General features: G+C 37.4%; 1 protein-coding gene across 1 annotated transcript; it reads right to left on the bottom strand.

The window, feature by feature from the left end:
• Positions 1-506: 506 nt before the first annotated feature.
• On the bottom strand, positions 507-16,943 carry ANXA1 (annexin A1). The gene is made up of 14 exons (XM_009636125.2): positions 16,884-16,943; positions 13,545-13,621; positions 12,382-12,392; positions 11,249-11,342; positions 10,381-10,475; positions 8,654-8,767; positions 7,957-8,047; positions 6,867-6,946; positions 5,846-5,902; positions 5,019-5,112; positions 4,301-4,396; positions 3,314-3,372; positions 2,285-2,407; positions 507-892 (listed from the first exon to the last, which is right to left on the bottom strand). The coding sequence occupies exons 2-14, from the start codon at positions 13,606-13,608 to the stop codon at positions 833-835; spliced, it is 1,038 nt and encodes a 345-aa protein (XP_009634420.1). The 5' UTR covers positions 13,609-13,621; positions 16,884-16,943; the 3' UTR covers positions 507-832.
• Between the last annotated feature and the right edge of the window lie 500 nt (positions 16,944-17,443).

The following is a 17,443-nucleotide window of genomic DNA, read 5'->3' on the forward strand; positions in this document are numbered from 1 at the left end:
TCCCCCGGGCCCCGCGACCGACTAACCCCCCCCCCCCGAGCATGACATTATATGGTATGGAATAGCTCTTTGGTCAGTTTGGGTTAGCTGTCCCGGCTGTGCTCCCTCCCAGCTTGTTATGCACCTGGCTGAGCAGGAGAAGCTCAAAAAGACCTTGAGTAGTCTGAGCACTACTTGGCAACAGCTGAAAACATCAGGGTGTTATCAACATTCTTCTGGTACTAAATCCAAAACACAGCACTATGCTAGCTACTATGAAGAAAATTAACTCTATCCCAGCTGAAACCAGGAGATTTTTTTTAATAAGTTATCTTTAGTTATTTTTCTTACATCTGGCTTACATAAAACCTAGCAGAAGTAAAAAGGAAAGGTATAGGCTCAGCTATACTGTGTGATATTGCTACATTCTTTTTTGATTATTTAAGTTATTTACTGATTTTTCTCTCATGCATTGTACATACACAACTTGAAATTAAATGCAAAAAAGCAACAAAAACCACACAAGGTTCCACATGGGTTAGTTTTATTTTTAAAAGTTTATTTGCTTTGCATAGATGAAAACTTTACTTTTTTCATGATTAATCAGGTGAATAGAAACTTGGGAGTCTTCTTTGACTTCAGATAAATAATGGCAAAAAGAGACATTAATGCCATTCAGAATAAAGATACTAAAAAATACATTTCAGGTAACAGGTTTTCGACACAACACATATGGACTAAGTACCATTCCAGAGAAACCTCATTGTGTAACGCCTGTATTTTATATAGATAGCTGAGGCAAGTATGAAGACCTTCAGCAACAGGGCTTGAGTGCATTGCAGGAACATGAAATTTAGTTATCACTGCCACATAAAGCCACCAGGATGTTTTCATAATCCCCTTTGAGTTCATCCTGTCAATTTAAGTACAAAAAACCACAACTGTTAGGACAATGGTCTCAAGTGAAATACATTTTAGTAAGCATTCAATATACATGTACCAAATGTCAATCCTTCAGCTATGTAAATTAATCACTTGATAACACGTATGTGTTAGTCACAGACTGGACTTGAACTGCATACCCTCACTGAAGTTATTCATTCGACCTAGAAATAAACACACGCATTTCCATAGTAGAACAGAGGTAGACAAGGCCAATAAAAATCCTGGTCTTATGACATAAATAAAGAAGAGGAGCACAGATTTCTATCCACCCAGGAGATTAAGCTTTTCTTCCATAGATAAAGTGAAAGTGTCCTCTTTGATCAGTGATGTCCAATGTTCATTAATATTAAAACACTATACACATTGTATCTAGGACAGCTCAAACAGAGGCTAAGAGTACAGTGATACTCAATTTATCATAGGATCACTTATTCAGCTTGGAAAAAATTGATAATATGCATTAAGCATGCACTGCAATTATTACATGTTATGTTTTCTCAAATTTGAATCTACTTTACAGAGACATTTGAATTGCTTAGTGTAGCCAAGCTATGCCTCAAGCCATTTGGATGCAATCATCACTTTGGAACATGATGAGGAAATGTAATTACATATCAAATTATAGATCATACACACTCATGATGGAAGAATAAAAGTGAAAATTGGCACCTAACTGAAAAAGTAGCAGACATCAATAAAAATCAAAAAAGCATTTTGATACATGCAGGGAATATGTTTCTACTCCAGTCAAGACTTTTTTTTTTTTTTTTTTGTACTGTTTTCTACTAGCCTCCACAAAGCTGCTTAGCAAGTTTAGCTTTCTTCAAGTCCCTCACCAGTTTAAATTTTCTGGAAAATACATTAGGTGGTCTGAGCCCTTTAAGAAGATATTTTTATTTAAGTCACCTGGAAAGCAGGTAAAATAATTTTAAGTTAACAAGGTATTTACAGGAGTACCTCAGATGTTAAAAAACAATAGCCAGTTGCATCAAGTATCTCCCATAAAACCGTTACTGCAATCATCTCCGCTCTCCGGCCAATGTACCTTACGTCTGCCCAAGCACAGGAACTTGGGGATACTATACTCTCCATTCAACTCTTGGCTTCTACTGTAAGATGATATCCTGAAACATGTACCATTACTAACAAATTGCTATAGCTTTCGTGGCAAAACCATTGCCCCAGAAAATGACTTAGTTCTACCAGCATGTGGATCATTGGGAACATGAGTTACTCAGCTACAATAGGTTACTCAGGAGGAACTGGTGACTGAAGAGCAGAAGAGTTAACAAAGCTTTGCTGAACTTCCAAAATCATTTGGTTGTTTTGCATTTCATACATGACCTGAAAGAAAACCTACCATAATGGCTTGGCGGAGAGAGATGCCATAGAGACTCTTGTAATAGCCTTTGATCTCATTCATATCCACTTCGTGGCGCGAAACCATGATTCTGATGAGCTCTTTGTGCCGTGTCCCAAAGCCCTGTTAAAAGGAAAAAAGAAAAAAGAGAAAAAAAAAAGAAAAAAAAAAAAGAAAAAAAGAAAAAAAGAAGTTACTTCTGTCATTGAAACATCTTAAATCAAGGTTCTGTGGGTTAATCCATCAAACCTCTTTGTGGATGTAGAGGCCACATCCTATTCCTTTAACACCTCTCATGAGGGGGTCTTCTCATATTCCCCTTCTGTTCCCTATGAGCACAATTCACTTCTGACAGGCTACCTCTACCTGTGGATTGTCTTTTTACACATTTCTTTTAGCTGTTCCCTAAAAAGAGGCATGTCCTTCACTTTGCTTGCTAGACACCAGAGACAACCTAGACTTCACTGCCTTTTTTATTATTTTTTAAGAGTGCAATGAACTGTATTTTCATAACAATTCACTCAATTTTTCACATACTACTCCTAACCAAGTCACAGGAGTTATGAAAATAGGTGCATACTAGACAGTTTCAGGATATCCAGCTGCCTCACTCAACTCAGGTTCCAAATTTGCCACAAGGACCATGGACATCTTGTCAAAGATTAGGCTTCTGCAAGGTTCTTGTCCAGATCTGTAATTGCTTCCCTATTTACTTTTCACTAATATTTTTGTGGCTTCATAAATAAGAAAAGTTCCAATTAGCTTTCTGTCACTGTCTAGAGTAAAAGATATATGTGTGGATGGACAGATGCCTTCCTGAACACACTATAGCAAAGAGACAGCTCCTCCTATGGAAAGACACCCAGAGTTTTCAAAGGAAAGAACAGAAGAAGAGAGAGAAGTACACTGAATTTCCTTCTGTGGTCACTTTTTATAACAGAAAGGGCTTAGAGAAGTCTAGCTAGCTTGTTATTTTTCAGCTTACAAAGCGCCCCATGTTTACAAAGAGAAGTTCTTTCTTTAGGTTACCTTCATTGCCAGGTGGAGTTTTTCAGCAAAGAAAGCTGGCTTGCTTGTGGCACACTTTACTGTAGTGAAACAATGAGATAAGGTCACATCTGTTATACACGTAACAAAGTAACAAAAGGCAAAAGTTTGTAAAGAAAACACTTTAAAAGGAGTCTCAGCATTCGTACCAGCATATCCTACTTATCTACTTCTTTGTTACCTGTCTTCAAAATACGGGAGAAGCAGCAGTTCCTTTCCTCTGTCCATTCAGAAAGCAATTCAGTCAGGGGAGAATAGTTACAAGACAGTAAACCTAGTTTACTACTACAAAATTATGATAGAAGTTGCAGTTCCCAAGAAGAAAAATGTGAAAGCATTTGTGTCTTCTACAGCAGAGCTGGAGGTTATGATCTGGTATTTTGTAAACCAAGTTATACTAAGTACTTGCCCTCCACTTCTGATATTAAGAGGGGTCTGATGGGATCATTCTTTTATCCAAAGTATGTTTGACTGTGATACAAATGCTGAGAACACGATGGGTGGCTGGCTTCTGATTCCACCGCTGGTCCACCGACAAGAGTGATTTAAGTGAGTGACTGCCTCACCTTATTTTTCATGAGGAACAGTAATGTTAAGGGTCTTAATATATGCTGAGATATAGATAGATAGATAGATAGATAGATAGATAGATAGATAGATAGATAGATGAGCTGCTATGACAGCTCTTTTTTGGCATATTGACTTCCTGTAAAGATCTTCCTATGTTGATGACCTTTCTATGCATCAGGAGGGGTATTTCTACTCATTCGTCAACTTTAACTGACTTTAAATAACTCAATTAAATCATTGTGTTTGGACTAGATTTTCCAAAGTATTATTTAGCAAGTTTCTCAATGAAGCAGGGTAAGCCCAGAATGGCTTCCTGTCAGAGAAAGTGTGACAGAAATAAGAAGTAGGTTTTCATATGGTCAATATATATACTAGGTTATAATCTGCAGAACTACTTACCAAGGGCAGTCAGGCACTTTTCAATATCGCCCTTCAGCTCCAAATCCAGTACCTTGTTCATGTCATGCTTGCTGTATTTGGTGTACTTCTGAAAGACTAAATAAGGGAAGAAAACTCAGTGAATAGTGATGAAAACACAGTATTCACCCTGCATTGCCTCTGCCTTATTCTTCCCTCCCTGCTGCAGCAGTGCACACAGATGACTGATTGTAAGCCATCTTTCATATTTTCTTCAGCCAACACAGTGTAAAGAGCAGTGTTACTTTGTGGACTGGTGGAGTCAGCATAAGGAATGGGACTTTGTTAGGATGCCTGGGTTTGTGTTCCCACTGGTAGGGATAAAGGTGGTCCAATGACTCCACTGGGGACTGATATTAGGTGATATCCCTCTACCCAGGGTAAACTGGATGAAGAGCAAGAGCATGTTGGGGAGCATTCAGAACCCCTGCCACACTGATCCCTTGGTCTTGTGATCACTAGCCATGTGAGACTTCATGGTAATAGCTTTATTGACAACCTAAATGGCATTGCTCTTCATTAATATGAAAAGAACAGCCAAGCTGCCAACTACGTCCTTAGTCAGCAAGCACGTGTCCAGTTACAAAGAACTTTGTAGCAGTCAGAGTCACTTCTTGATAATCTATATCTTCTTTGATTTCATGAGCAGGCCATGTTCAAAATAAAATTGCTGTGAAGCATGAAGTTTCATCAAACCTACCCCTTCGGAGATGTGGGTGGCTTCTTGCAGTAAGAACAGTAACAAACACATTAATATCTGTTCCTTTCCTTTTCTCCCCTGCTTCATACAAGGCCTGTCATAAAGAAAAGAAACTAGTAAAGTTAACATCAGTATAGTAAAACCCAAACAGAAATACTGTACTTCTGAGGCCAGCAGCCAAAGGTAGGCTATTGCTTGTCAGCAGTGAACTCTAGCCCTTGACACTATCCATAACAAAACTCCACACAAACTCAAACTAACTTTAGCTCTATCAAGTAATACATTATACTTATGTCATAATGGTACCTAGAGAGCATTTTGCAGCTACATAACATATTTTCAGACTTTTTACAATCATCATCTAGCTCTCCTCTGTGTGTGTGTATATATATATATATATATATATATATATATGTAACAGACTGCAGAGTTCTCACTGGTCAAGGTATGGTAGCTGGTTCTTCACATACTTGAGCACACCATGTCCATCACTTCAAGAACTGTATTATGAATAGAAGGAAGATGGTGACTAATTTCTCCAGTTGTTGAACTCTACTTCAAATGGTCTGCATGCTTTATACAAACTAGAAGAGGTCTTGCAGAAATATTTCTGAAGCTATTAGGAGGAAGACTTAATTTCCTTCAGATAGTGAAGCTTACATGAACTTTGTAAAACAGTCTCCCCTCAGAAAAGATTGTTACATAACATATAAATCTCCGTTAGGTCTGCAGTACACAAGATTCAGGTAGAACATTTGCAAGCCAGAGTTTTTAATCTCAAGTAAGTCAGATGAAGAAGTTCTGCAAAGTGCCAGTTATGATCTTACCCTGGCATCGTTGTCAGCAAGCTCGTCATTCACATAAGAAACTTCACATCGGTCAGCCTACATAGATCAATAAATAGAATTTCACAATCATTCAGTTCACCAAAACTCAGTATTTTAGAGTCCTTCCCCACCGTTCTTACGTAACTTAATACACAATTGCGGATAGATAGTTATGTCAATCATTCTGTGAATAAAGCTGTTGTATTTGTTCATCAGTCAGAGCTCACATTTCTAAGGCCATCAGGAGCTTATTTCTGAAGTCCTACATTAAAATCTACAGAAAGCATTGTTTCTGAACATGAAGTTACAGGCCTGGAATCTGTGATTTGGTCCCTGATGACCATTCAATAGACTCCTTTCAAGTTGGTTTGAAACCAAAAACTGAAAATCAAAATGATGCACATGGACGTATCAAAAAATAATCCCACATACATGTGCAAGCTTCATATACATGTACTCAACAATCATGGAATCAAATATTCATGTACTCAACAATCATGGAATCAAATATTCATGTATTTTAAAGGAGTCTTTTTATTGGGCAGCTCCAGTGTTTAAACTCATCTGCTTTCGAATATAAATTCACAAAACACTGTCCACTTGTTAGCTCCCTGCTCCTGTCTTATTACCTAACTACTAGAAACATGTCGTAACAGCAAGCCAAAAGATTTATTTCTCTAACTATAAGCATCTCTTCTTTTTCTATTTCTAGTCAACTGACATGGCATTATTTCTATTGTTTTTTCAAGTGCTTACAGTTACCACAAAAAAAAGTCTTAAAAGCGTAACTGATAAATGAAAATAAACATCATGGTTTTTTAAAATGTATTTGAGATAAAATCTCATTATAGCTTCTTTAAGAACAATTTCATATGTTCTAAGATATGTAAATAAAAAATAATGGAAGGAAATAAATAGAACCTAAATCTTTATTTATTTTATATCTTTCTCTAAAATAGTCTTGACAACATTAATTTTTTATTACAGGTAATGTCACTCAAAATGTTTAAGCACAGCATACCTTGGCTAGAGCAACCAAAGCCTTCTGAAAGTCTCCAGATGTGTCAGAGATAATGTCTTGTATCAGATCTCTCTTCAGCACTGAAATCAAAAGAGAAAGGACTTGTAGTTTGTTTTCAAGTTATCAAGTACGTTGACTGGATGACCTGTAAAGATCCCTTCCAACCTAAACCATTCCATGATTCTATGATTTTTTTTCAGCCTTTTCTTAATTTCCCACTTAAATATGCCCACTAGAATTGCAGTTTTCTTACTTCCTCTCATTTAGCTTCAAGACAAGGGGTGTATTTGTAACATGTCCTCTAATCCCTGAGACATGCTGTGAAATTGGAGGCTAAACCCAAAAGCTGAAAAAGTCCTCTCTAAGGTCTTGTGGGTGGCATTGTCTTAGGCCTTTGCTTGTGAAGTACAAAAAACAGCCTGAAACTTTTTCTGAGCCATGTCTTTCATTCTTATTTCTGGTTGTTCTTATCAGCACTGAGCTCAACCACAAAACTCCTCCAAAAAATCAAACTATTAATTTGGGCTCCTAACTGAGACTATTTGAATGGAAATCTCTTGGAAAAGTTGTCCCATAATATCAGAAAACATGACTAAATTAGATAATGCTGATAGACTGCAGTGAACTTCACATATATCGGAGATACCACATTACAGTTTAGTTACCTTTTCAAAGATTGTCCCCCTTTAGTTCACTGGTTGCTCCTACTGCTAATTTTATCAGTGTTGATAAGTAAATAAGTTTTTTTCAAGCCTAGTGAGATATTAAGAGGTCATCCAAGGCTTAGTTACAAGAGAAGAAAGGCATCTGGGTTTTGCTTGCATTCTAGAAAGCATCTAAATGCATGGCCCATTCCATGAGACATCTGCAGTTCTGGCAGTGAGGATATGCCTTTGCCTTTTGTACTGGGATCTATGTAGGCCAGATAAAGTCAGTATGACCTCCCTCCCCTGCAACTCTTTCAATTTTATGTGAAGCTTCACTTGCCTCCCACAAGGTCCTCTCAGCTTTTCATATTGAGAAGAAGGGCTCTGACATTAATGTATCTTCTATATAGTTATACCATTAATACTTTCTTGCTCTGAATTACCTTCTTTGTAGTATCTGCTGGCTTCTTTGATCTCTTTGTTGTTTCTTGAGGCCATAATCTCGATTAAGGTATCTTCATCAGTTCCAAGCCCCTGATAAAAATGGTTGAATTTTTAGAAATGTTATTTGATACGATAAACTTAAAATTTAGAAGACCAGAAATAAGATGAAAATCATGGACTTGGCTTTGAAGGCCTCATGTGGAACAGGAAAGAAAATTTATGAACATTGTGCTTCCATACAATATTGTTATTTCAGCTGTTTTGGAATTTTTTTTTATCACATCTAATATCACTGGTCCCTAGAAGAAACGTTAAAGAGACCAAGCAGGGTACATAAATTTAGGAATGTAAAATTTTGGTAGAAAAATATCCCCTTCCCTTTTTGTTTTCTGTTATATAAACATGTATGTAAACACTGTGGCTTTCTACCACTACATCAGCAACCAGTTTTCAGAAGGCAGAAGGAGTTCATTCTCAGAGAAGAATACTGATTGCAACCAGTCTCCTCCAACCCTGAAATTCAGCGGAGATTGCTGGGTTCTCAGAACCCAGATTACCAGTACGGATTTATTTTACAAAATAGAGTTAAAATGAAGATAATATACAAGCTTTTAAATCCAAGCGCAGTGTCACTTCCAGGCCCTGGTAATTATTTATGCTTTTTAGGAAAGTTTTTCTCGGAAGCTTTTGCCGTACCTTCATAGAGGCTCTTAATTCTTCAGCATCAAACTGAGCTGGAGTTTTGAGCAGAGCCACAACAACATCTTCCAGGTGGCTTTTCAGAACTTTTTTCAAGGCTTCTTCCAGAGTCTGTGACAGGAAGAATAAGAAACACACTAAGCTAGTGAATGGTATAAAAGCTGCTGTTCAACTACAGTCCAAAAATTAAGTCTGATCTCTGATGAATCTTAGTCTATATAATTTCTTTAGCTACTAGAAATAATCATGAATCCCTGCTTGAAATTTTTAATTTTTCACCTTCATGTTAATCAAAGTGGCAGGGTTTTTCAGTAAGTATTCAGGAGTGCTTTCACACATTGTAGTTCAGCCATATTCACCCATTTACAGCATCAGAACACTCAAAACAGGCTGCTTGGTTTTTAAGAGAAGGCAATACTATATTGCTGTTAAGATTATGACTGGGTTGCTTATCTAGATAACATTTAAATTTATCCATTTATTGCATAAAGGATACAGAATTCACAGTGGAAACTCGGTGGACATACTCTAATATTGCCCTACACAAAACTGCAAGTTCTGAAATTAAGATTTGAGCTGTATTCTAATTTGACCTAATTTAAGTTTAAAAAAAAAAATCTGGACATGCTCATTACTCTATTTTGTTACACTGAAAGTTACAGCCCTGTTTTCCACTGAGTATGTGTCAAGGGTGTGGCTGTAAGAGCGAGGTCAACCTTCTTTGTCAGGATACCTAAGCAATAGAGGTAATTTCAGAAGCAAGACCTATGTCCATATTTAGTTCTGTTCTGCTTTTCATGGTGTGCCAGGAACCAGGGTATCTAATAATCTAACAGCATTAATCTCCCTGTGTCTTTGAAGTTATATTTTAAGTCCTTAAAAAATGTAATTGCAAGGCTGAAGCTTCCTCTGAGGGATAAGAGGTCTGTGAAAACCACAAGTGAAGCTTCCTGAACAGAAACAGGAAATATAGGCTAAAATGAGATATTAGAGTTATTTTCTAAGGCGGCCTTTAAAAGTTACACTTAGAGTTACAAGGCAAAAAGATCAAAGGAATTACTTTCCAAGGAGCAAACACTCAGTAACACTCGTATGCCAGCTGTGCAACTGTATTTTCAGTTTAGAGTTACAGGTTCAACTGGAGAAAATTCGTTATACAGAAACATAAAAGCAATTAAAATATTTTCCAGGAACATGAAGTAATTTCCAAACTCCTCAGTTCCAGGGCCTAGCAGTTTTTCCACTCAGAGGTAGAAGAACGCTGCCCCCCGTACACCCATCCTCATACCAGTGGAATCCATACTTGTGGAACAGCATTATGGTCCTATTTAGTATTCTATCTGGACTTAAATTTTCAGAGAGATGCCTCCAAATTCCCTTCTCCATCTCTCTCTTTCTCTCAGCAAACTGTCTCCCAGGTGTCAGTGAACTCTCTGCATTCCTAGCAATTTAGTGATTTAAAGGATCTTGAGGGCATTCAAAAAGCTGGAAAGTCGGAATTTCAGAATTTTTCTTTTTATTTCAAAATAGTGGCCACCATACCTAAAGGCTCAGCACTGGCAATATAGTTGCAGTGTGTTATCATTCTGTCATGGTTTTCACAAACTACAGAGGCAGAAGACTAACTTTTTGTTTTATGAAGCTAAAGTTATATGTAGCATCTGAACCAGGAGCAACATTGATACACGGTGTGTAAATTTAAGCTTGGCTTGAATATACTTTACCTTTCCTTTAGCCTGCTGATAGGCAGCTTTGATCTGCTGACGCTGAGCATTTGTTCTTTTAGTCAAGATGTCAATGATGGTGGCTTCATCCACACCTATGAGACACAGAAAAAGAACATGTCTAATATGTTGGAAATATTATAGCAGTCTCTAGTACGTTATTTAGCCAAATAATAATTTTTACATCTTATTATTTGCTTTATGTCATATTTTGATTTCTTGACACACTGAAGTTTAACCAAAGAAAGAACTGTAATAATCTACTGACTTACAATTAGTGATGTAGTGAAGAAACCCAATAACACATAAACCTATGTTTATACAATTTCATACAGCAAATCTTAAAGTGTTCTGAGTGCAGAATTTACGCTACAGAATAACTAAAAAAAAAAAAAAATAATTAGACAGCATACTCGTTTAATCTCCATAAGTTAAATTGAAAAAGGTTTCAAAGTACAAGCAAAGTGCCAAATGTGAATTTCATTAAAAGAGAGAAGTGCAGTAGAAGCATACGCTACCTTATCAGCATATTCACTGCCTCTTGCAGGGATTTTACAGAAATCAAATAAAAAAGTATTAGCATGGTATGTTATAATATTTTTTGATTCTCTAGAAATTAAATTTGTACAACCCTTTCTTCAACATATTCAAGAACTTTAATATATTACTAAGGTCTGAAATTATAATGCAACCTCATGACACCAAAGAGTTGAGATTCTTTACCAAGTGGCATAGTTTAATGTACTGCCAAGCTTTTAAAAGCAGAGACACCTCTCCTGCTTGCCATTGCCTCTTGCTCTGATATTTTATTCAGTGCTATTCTCAAAATTTCCTAAGGGAGAGCAGGTTGAATATTTACTCCTCTTACCTTTTACAGTAATAGCTTTGTCCAAAGCGACAACATCAGCTGATGGATCAAAGGTAGGGTATGAGTGTACTCCAGGGCCACCTTTTGAACTTTTCTGTAGAGGGGGGGGAAAAAAAACAATAAAAATTGCTCATTCTAAAGAATATTTTTACACAGAAGCAGTTTTAGATGCCTAAATAAACCATCTATTTGGGATTGCTTATTACAGGACTATCAAACAACATACAGAGCCTTGTAACTACAGAGAGTTAAACAGACTCAGAAATTGATATGCATTGAATCTATTCCTTTCACACCTCTTACATTAAACAGGAAGTACTTCATATATTGTTTTAGGCACCCGAAGACCTATTTCCCAGATTAAGTTGGATTCCACAGGAAAACCCTTCTTAACTGTCATGTTAGGCAATTATATCTAAATTTTAAAGGCTCTAAACCCACAATTAAATCCTACAGGCACTGCCAGTAAAGTGCTACTAATTTCCTTGTTCATTTTATGCAAATTGACTGTGCATCACATTAAGTGACTTCTCAGCTGACTCATATCTAAGGCTACAAGCACTTCTTGCATGCAAGGTTTTGGAGAAGAGTTCAAGTCTAATCCTATGAGGAAGTGGAGAACTGTTACCCAGCTTCTTTGAAACTTCAGACATAAGCCGCACTTTCTTCACAGGCATTATCTACTGGCTGCCTTTGGTGAATCCACTCCTAGATGGGCACTCCCTAGTCAGTATCTAAAGTGCTCAGGAATAAATAGGGATGACAAATTCTACTATGTGACAGATCACATGGATTGCCCTAAATCAGCAACATGACAAATCAGGTTACTGGTATGGCCTATAACCCAATAGCACTACCTAACCAATGCCATACTTGGTACCGTCTTTTACAGAAGCTATAAAATGCCCCAAGATTCTTGGATGAATTATTTATTAAAAATTCCCCTTGGCATGATATATGGTGAGATTTTTTATTAAAAAAAAACCCAGTAGTTTAGCTAAACTTTTTCACAATCACCTATACTCCTTGTCCTGTTTCAACAAATCGTTATTTTAATTTTTTTTAAATCCTTTGCTGTTAAAGTTAAATAGCATAAGACAAATGGCAAGGTCTTATGGGCGCGTTTTACCTACAACATTCTGTACTGAATTTTGTACACTTCTAACATCTGATAATTAAATACTCAACTCCCTACATAATTATATCACTAGGACTTGTATGAGAGCAGAGGGACTGCATACTTAAAGCAGTGTCTTGTACTTTTGAAAAAAACATTCTGACTTGTGTGATAAGCCAACAGAGGAAAGGGACTGGTTTGTTGCTTGTTTCCTAGGCATGCCAGGCTGGTCTTTGTATACTGGTTTCCATGACAATCTTATCTACTGTCAATAAAATCTGTAGTCAACACAACCAGAACAACTCAGGACCTTGGGTGTGCAAGGGGGATGGGGTGGTGGAGCCTAAGGGTTATGCACGAAATGTCATGGAGTCAAAACTGCAGAATCCACAAAGGTCTAGAGCAGAAGACCTTATTTACTGAAATTTCCCCTCTTACGTTCAATTTTTTTCAAGATGAAAGTTCCTTCAGTATTTCCTGTGACTTCACAGCGTGCCGCTTTACCTTTGCTGACAGTCATTTCAGTATCTTAATCTATTTAATTATCACAAAGACTCTTCACATCATCCTAGTGCAATAACTCTTGACTTCTCACCACCATACACCTCCCTTCTAATCCATATCAGTACTGATTGTCTGAGATATTTTATTGCATACTGTAACTCTTTCCAGTGTAAGCACGACATATGATACAAAGTAGTACACATACCAGTGACTTTACTTCCTCCCTTACGTTCCTGGGCTCCAGCTCATGGCTTTGTGTACCTCAGCCTAGAAGTCCCTGTTTTTCTCATGTACGTCACCTGAACATGTTGGTACACATCCATACACCTCTGCATCAGATTACTACTTCAAAGAGGAAAACTTGAGTGAATCAGTGATTTGCCACTGGGAATTACAATTTCATTACAGTAACTAGTTCTTCCTAGAAATTGATAACTAGACTGATATGCGCAAATAAGAGTAATTCTTCATCTGATAGCAGAATTACTAGGTTATTTAATCATATTAGATTATATGCTGCAATAAAATTGGGTTCCAGTTCTAATCAGATGGAGTTTTTCCATTGGTTTTCCTCCCTTTGAGTACATGAAAGATGCTTGGTTGTCTATGCCTTTAAATCACTTCTAAAAATACTTGAAAATAAGCATGATACTCTCAAAAGGTGATAATACTTACAATAATCCTGCTCCTGATTTTCCATGAACCATGCTTGTTTCAGAAATTCTGATACCATAGACATGTTGGCTGAATTTCTGGGAAGAGATACATCAAATTACAAACCATTTTTCATCATTTTAAGCACCAGTGCAACTCAACATTTCCCACTCTCAAAATCCTTTCTCTTGAACTATGACATGCAGGAGTTAGTTTCCCAAGCAGTAATTGGCCTGTGCTACTAGAAGCAGGTAATTTTTGGCAGGTGACACAGTGCTCTGCAACTGCTTGCTCACCCCTACACCCTTAGCTACTTGCAGAAGTTTTAGATTAGAAATAGAACAGCAAACTAGCTAGACTATTTGCTATACAGGCTATACCTAAGCATTAGCATTGACTTACAAAAGGAAGTTACCAGAAACAAATTAAAGTCTGTCTTTCCCCATTAGTTAAGGTATCAGCTATGCCCATCTAGTTTACGGAATATTTGATTCCATTCAAATTCAGTGATAAACAACTATTTTTGTCTCATCATTTACTGAGGTTGGGGCTCGTGTGTTATGTTAAGACAAAAGATATTCCCTTGTTAAATGTATTCTCATGTAATTTCTTTGACTAGCCCCTTTCTTAGACAAGAAAACTGGACAGTTTCACCTACACTGTTCCTTAGTTTTTACATATTTCCTCCAACTTTTATGAAAGAACAGAGCATTACCCATTCAAGAAGGGGATATAAGTCATTTTTGCTTTTTAACACTCAAAATGAAAACCAGTCCAGCTTTTCCATAAGATACCATGCAGAATGGGAAAAAAGACCAATTATGATGTGATTTGACATTGAGCACCGAAAAATAATGAACAGGTTGCTTCATTACAACATTGGTGTGAGGAGTATTCTGTTTGCTAATAGAAACAGTGATGGAACAAAGATCAGAAATTAATGTTTTATTAAATAAAGTATTTTTGGTCTGCTCAGAATAGATTTTTTTTTTCCCCAAACGCACTTCTGTAGCAAACTCTTGGCTTTAAAGCATATACATAAACAATAAACTGAAGATAATGTTGTTGGGTAAATTGGAGCCTTTGAACGTAGTGTGAAGAGACAAGATGCTAGTCATGGTCTTGGGGTGCAGTTCATATAATGTAGATCATATACACAAGTATAAAAAATTATCTCACTTATGCTGCAAACACTCTTGCCCTACTTACGGACTGTGTCCCATAAGAAGGGCAAAAAGCAGTCATGTGAAGTGACAAACACCAAGGACTAAGCAGTGCAGCTGCAGCCCAGCTGCTTTGTTACCTCATCCCAAAATCGTAAAACTAACTTCCATGTTCAGCTGTCAACAAAGCAGCAACTCCCTCCCACGGCCTTCCTCCAGCCCTCCTGCCCAGTTCCACCCTTCCCTCCCCTCTCCGAGGCAGGAGCCACCTACACTTCCTCTTCCTCAGAAAACTCTTGCTTTTGTGCCCTTCCCTCAGCCCTGAGGGTACAAAATTCAGCTATGCCTGTGCTGCTAGAAAAGCCTGAAAGTGACTCCAAATCTGTATTTGTGTGTTACTTAGAGTAGGTCTCATCTGGGTAAATAATGGTCAGAATATTGTGGAAGTTTATGCTTGTGTCGTTCACTGAGGATCAGAAAAGCATACTTTGCTATTAAGAACAGTATTTTATCAAGCTGTTACAGTGACTCCTGTACCCTTCTTGTATTGACAGAAGTATATGAGGCTACAGGAAGTGATATAGGATCTAAAGTTCTTCTGCATTTTATAACAGCGCACATAAAGGCCATATGCAGCAGGATTAAAACATTACTTCTTCCTATCCCTGCCCCCAGCCATCACACCCAGCTCTAGAGGTTTTGCTGCTTTTGCAATGACTGGAGCAGAAGGCTGCTAGACTACACTAAATTTGGTTTATTAAGCCTTGTAACCTTCATGTCTATCTTAATTTATATTACAGATACAGTAAAATAATTCTGTGCCTTAAAAACGAAGTCTTTTGTTTTCCTCCTTTTTAAAAAAAGACACTGTGGCCATCTATTTCCATCTAGTAAAAAACATAATTTTAATAGAAGTCAAAGTAGGCAATGGCTTTTCAGAAGAGCTAAAGACCTTATTCTGCTTGAATTTGCTCAGAAAGTTAAGAAACCATCTTACACATAAAACTGCTTGCCTGCTTTATAAGAAATTAAGGCTAATAAGAAAAAAGAATGAAACCTAGGAAGGCAGCCAGCCCCCTGACAGAGTAGAGGTCTTTCCCAATGCTTTGACTCATGCCACTCTAAAATAAAAAAAGATCATGTAAACAATACCTAGATCCAGAAGGGACAAATTCAGTCAAAATATTATTTTTATTTTAGTATGAAAAGGACTGGAAGAACTGATGGCTTTCTGCCATATATTTTCCTTTACTTTAGAGCTCAGGACAAAGTCTATGAACAGGGAGATGAAAAAATATATATAACTACAGAATGGTGCAAACAGAACGAGCCATAGAAAAGTGTGACACTTCTTTCTGGATACTCCATACCAAATACCTATTTGAGAGTTATTCTGTTTAATAAAATATTGTCCAGGTCATGTGTCCCACTTCCCAAACTGGAATATGTAGATGGCTCATTTAAAAGGAAAGAGGATCAAGAACGTAAAATTTTGCAGTTTGAAAAATTGTGATATTCATGCTTTTATCATTCCCAGTCAGAATGATCAACATTGCAACTAGAATGAAAAATTTTACAGTGGGAAATTCCACTGGATATGAATGAAAACATCACAGAGAAAAACAATCTCATCTTTGGAAAACTCAGTAGAAAGTTTTAGCAGAACAAACCCCAGATCATGGACCCTTTATTTATGTGGCTTTGCCTAAGTTCTCAGTCACAAAACCAGTTTTGCTCTTATGTTTCTAAAAGATTGGTTTGCCTCATTTTCATCACTTTCATAAGCAAAGACGCCTCTGCAGTTCCAAAGGAGCAAACTGTTGCTGAAGTAACAACAGCTGTTTCTTTTTTTTATGTTTCCATACAAGGCACATTAGTTTTCCAGCAACTCCAGTTTTACTGCAGATTTCTACAAAGGTAAAGAGAAAACATGGGAAACAGTCCACTCCAAATAAGTTTACTTTTAATCTTTTTTTTTTTTTCAATTCCTTACATGCATTAAATGAAAACAGTGATTTTCCAAGCCCTTCCGTGTACATGAAAACTTTCAAAACTGAAAGAATTTCTCCTGTCTGAACCCATTATTTTCTGTGCCAGCAAATCCAACCAACAGTAAATTGTCACTTGACAAATTTAGTGCACAGTTCTTAAAGTTTCTCAGGTCTACAGGGAGCAGGAAAGAACTACAAAAACCTACCTTCTTCCTCACAAATACCACTTTTCCGGGCAGCACAGGCAGGAGTAAGAGAGCAGAGGGCTCGTGATGCTTTTATAGCACCACAGGGGACCCCACCTAGCAACCAGCGTGTTTGCACAGCCCCAGCAACTGGCTGCTCTTTGCAACAGCTAAATCTGGGTACTGTCCAAAACACAGAACCACACAAAAAAAGTCATTGCAAAACTATGTGCTGGAGAAAGCAGGAGTGGATTTCAGGAGGGGAAAGACAACGAATGAGCATTCCTTGGTAGGTCTCCTCCCCTGCCATAGCCACATCCCTCATTGTAGTAAAATGCCATAAGCCTTTCAGGATCGTAAGATTAAAAATTTAAAAAACTAAACCTGAGTTACTGTCTTCACATTTGACATGTCTGATGCTCTGTCAAAGTGGATATATTAAGATATATCTTTGCTCAGTGGAACTTTGAGAGAAAAAAGAGTGGAGAAGGGTCAATGCGGCTTCCGCGCTTCACTGAGCTTGGTAGCTATTAGCTGTGCTTCTCCTGTACATGAGCCTGTGGCAGAAATGGTCCAGGAAT

This window comes from Egretta garzetta, unplaced genomic scaffold (genome assembly GCF_000687185.1).
Source record: "Egretta garzetta isolate BGI_Z169 unplaced genomic scaffold, ASM68718v1 scaffold353, whole genome shotgun sequence".
In the NCBI taxonomy this organism is placed as follows: Eukaryota; Metazoa; Chordata; class Aves; order Pelecaniformes; family Ardeidae; genus Egretta; species Egretta garzetta.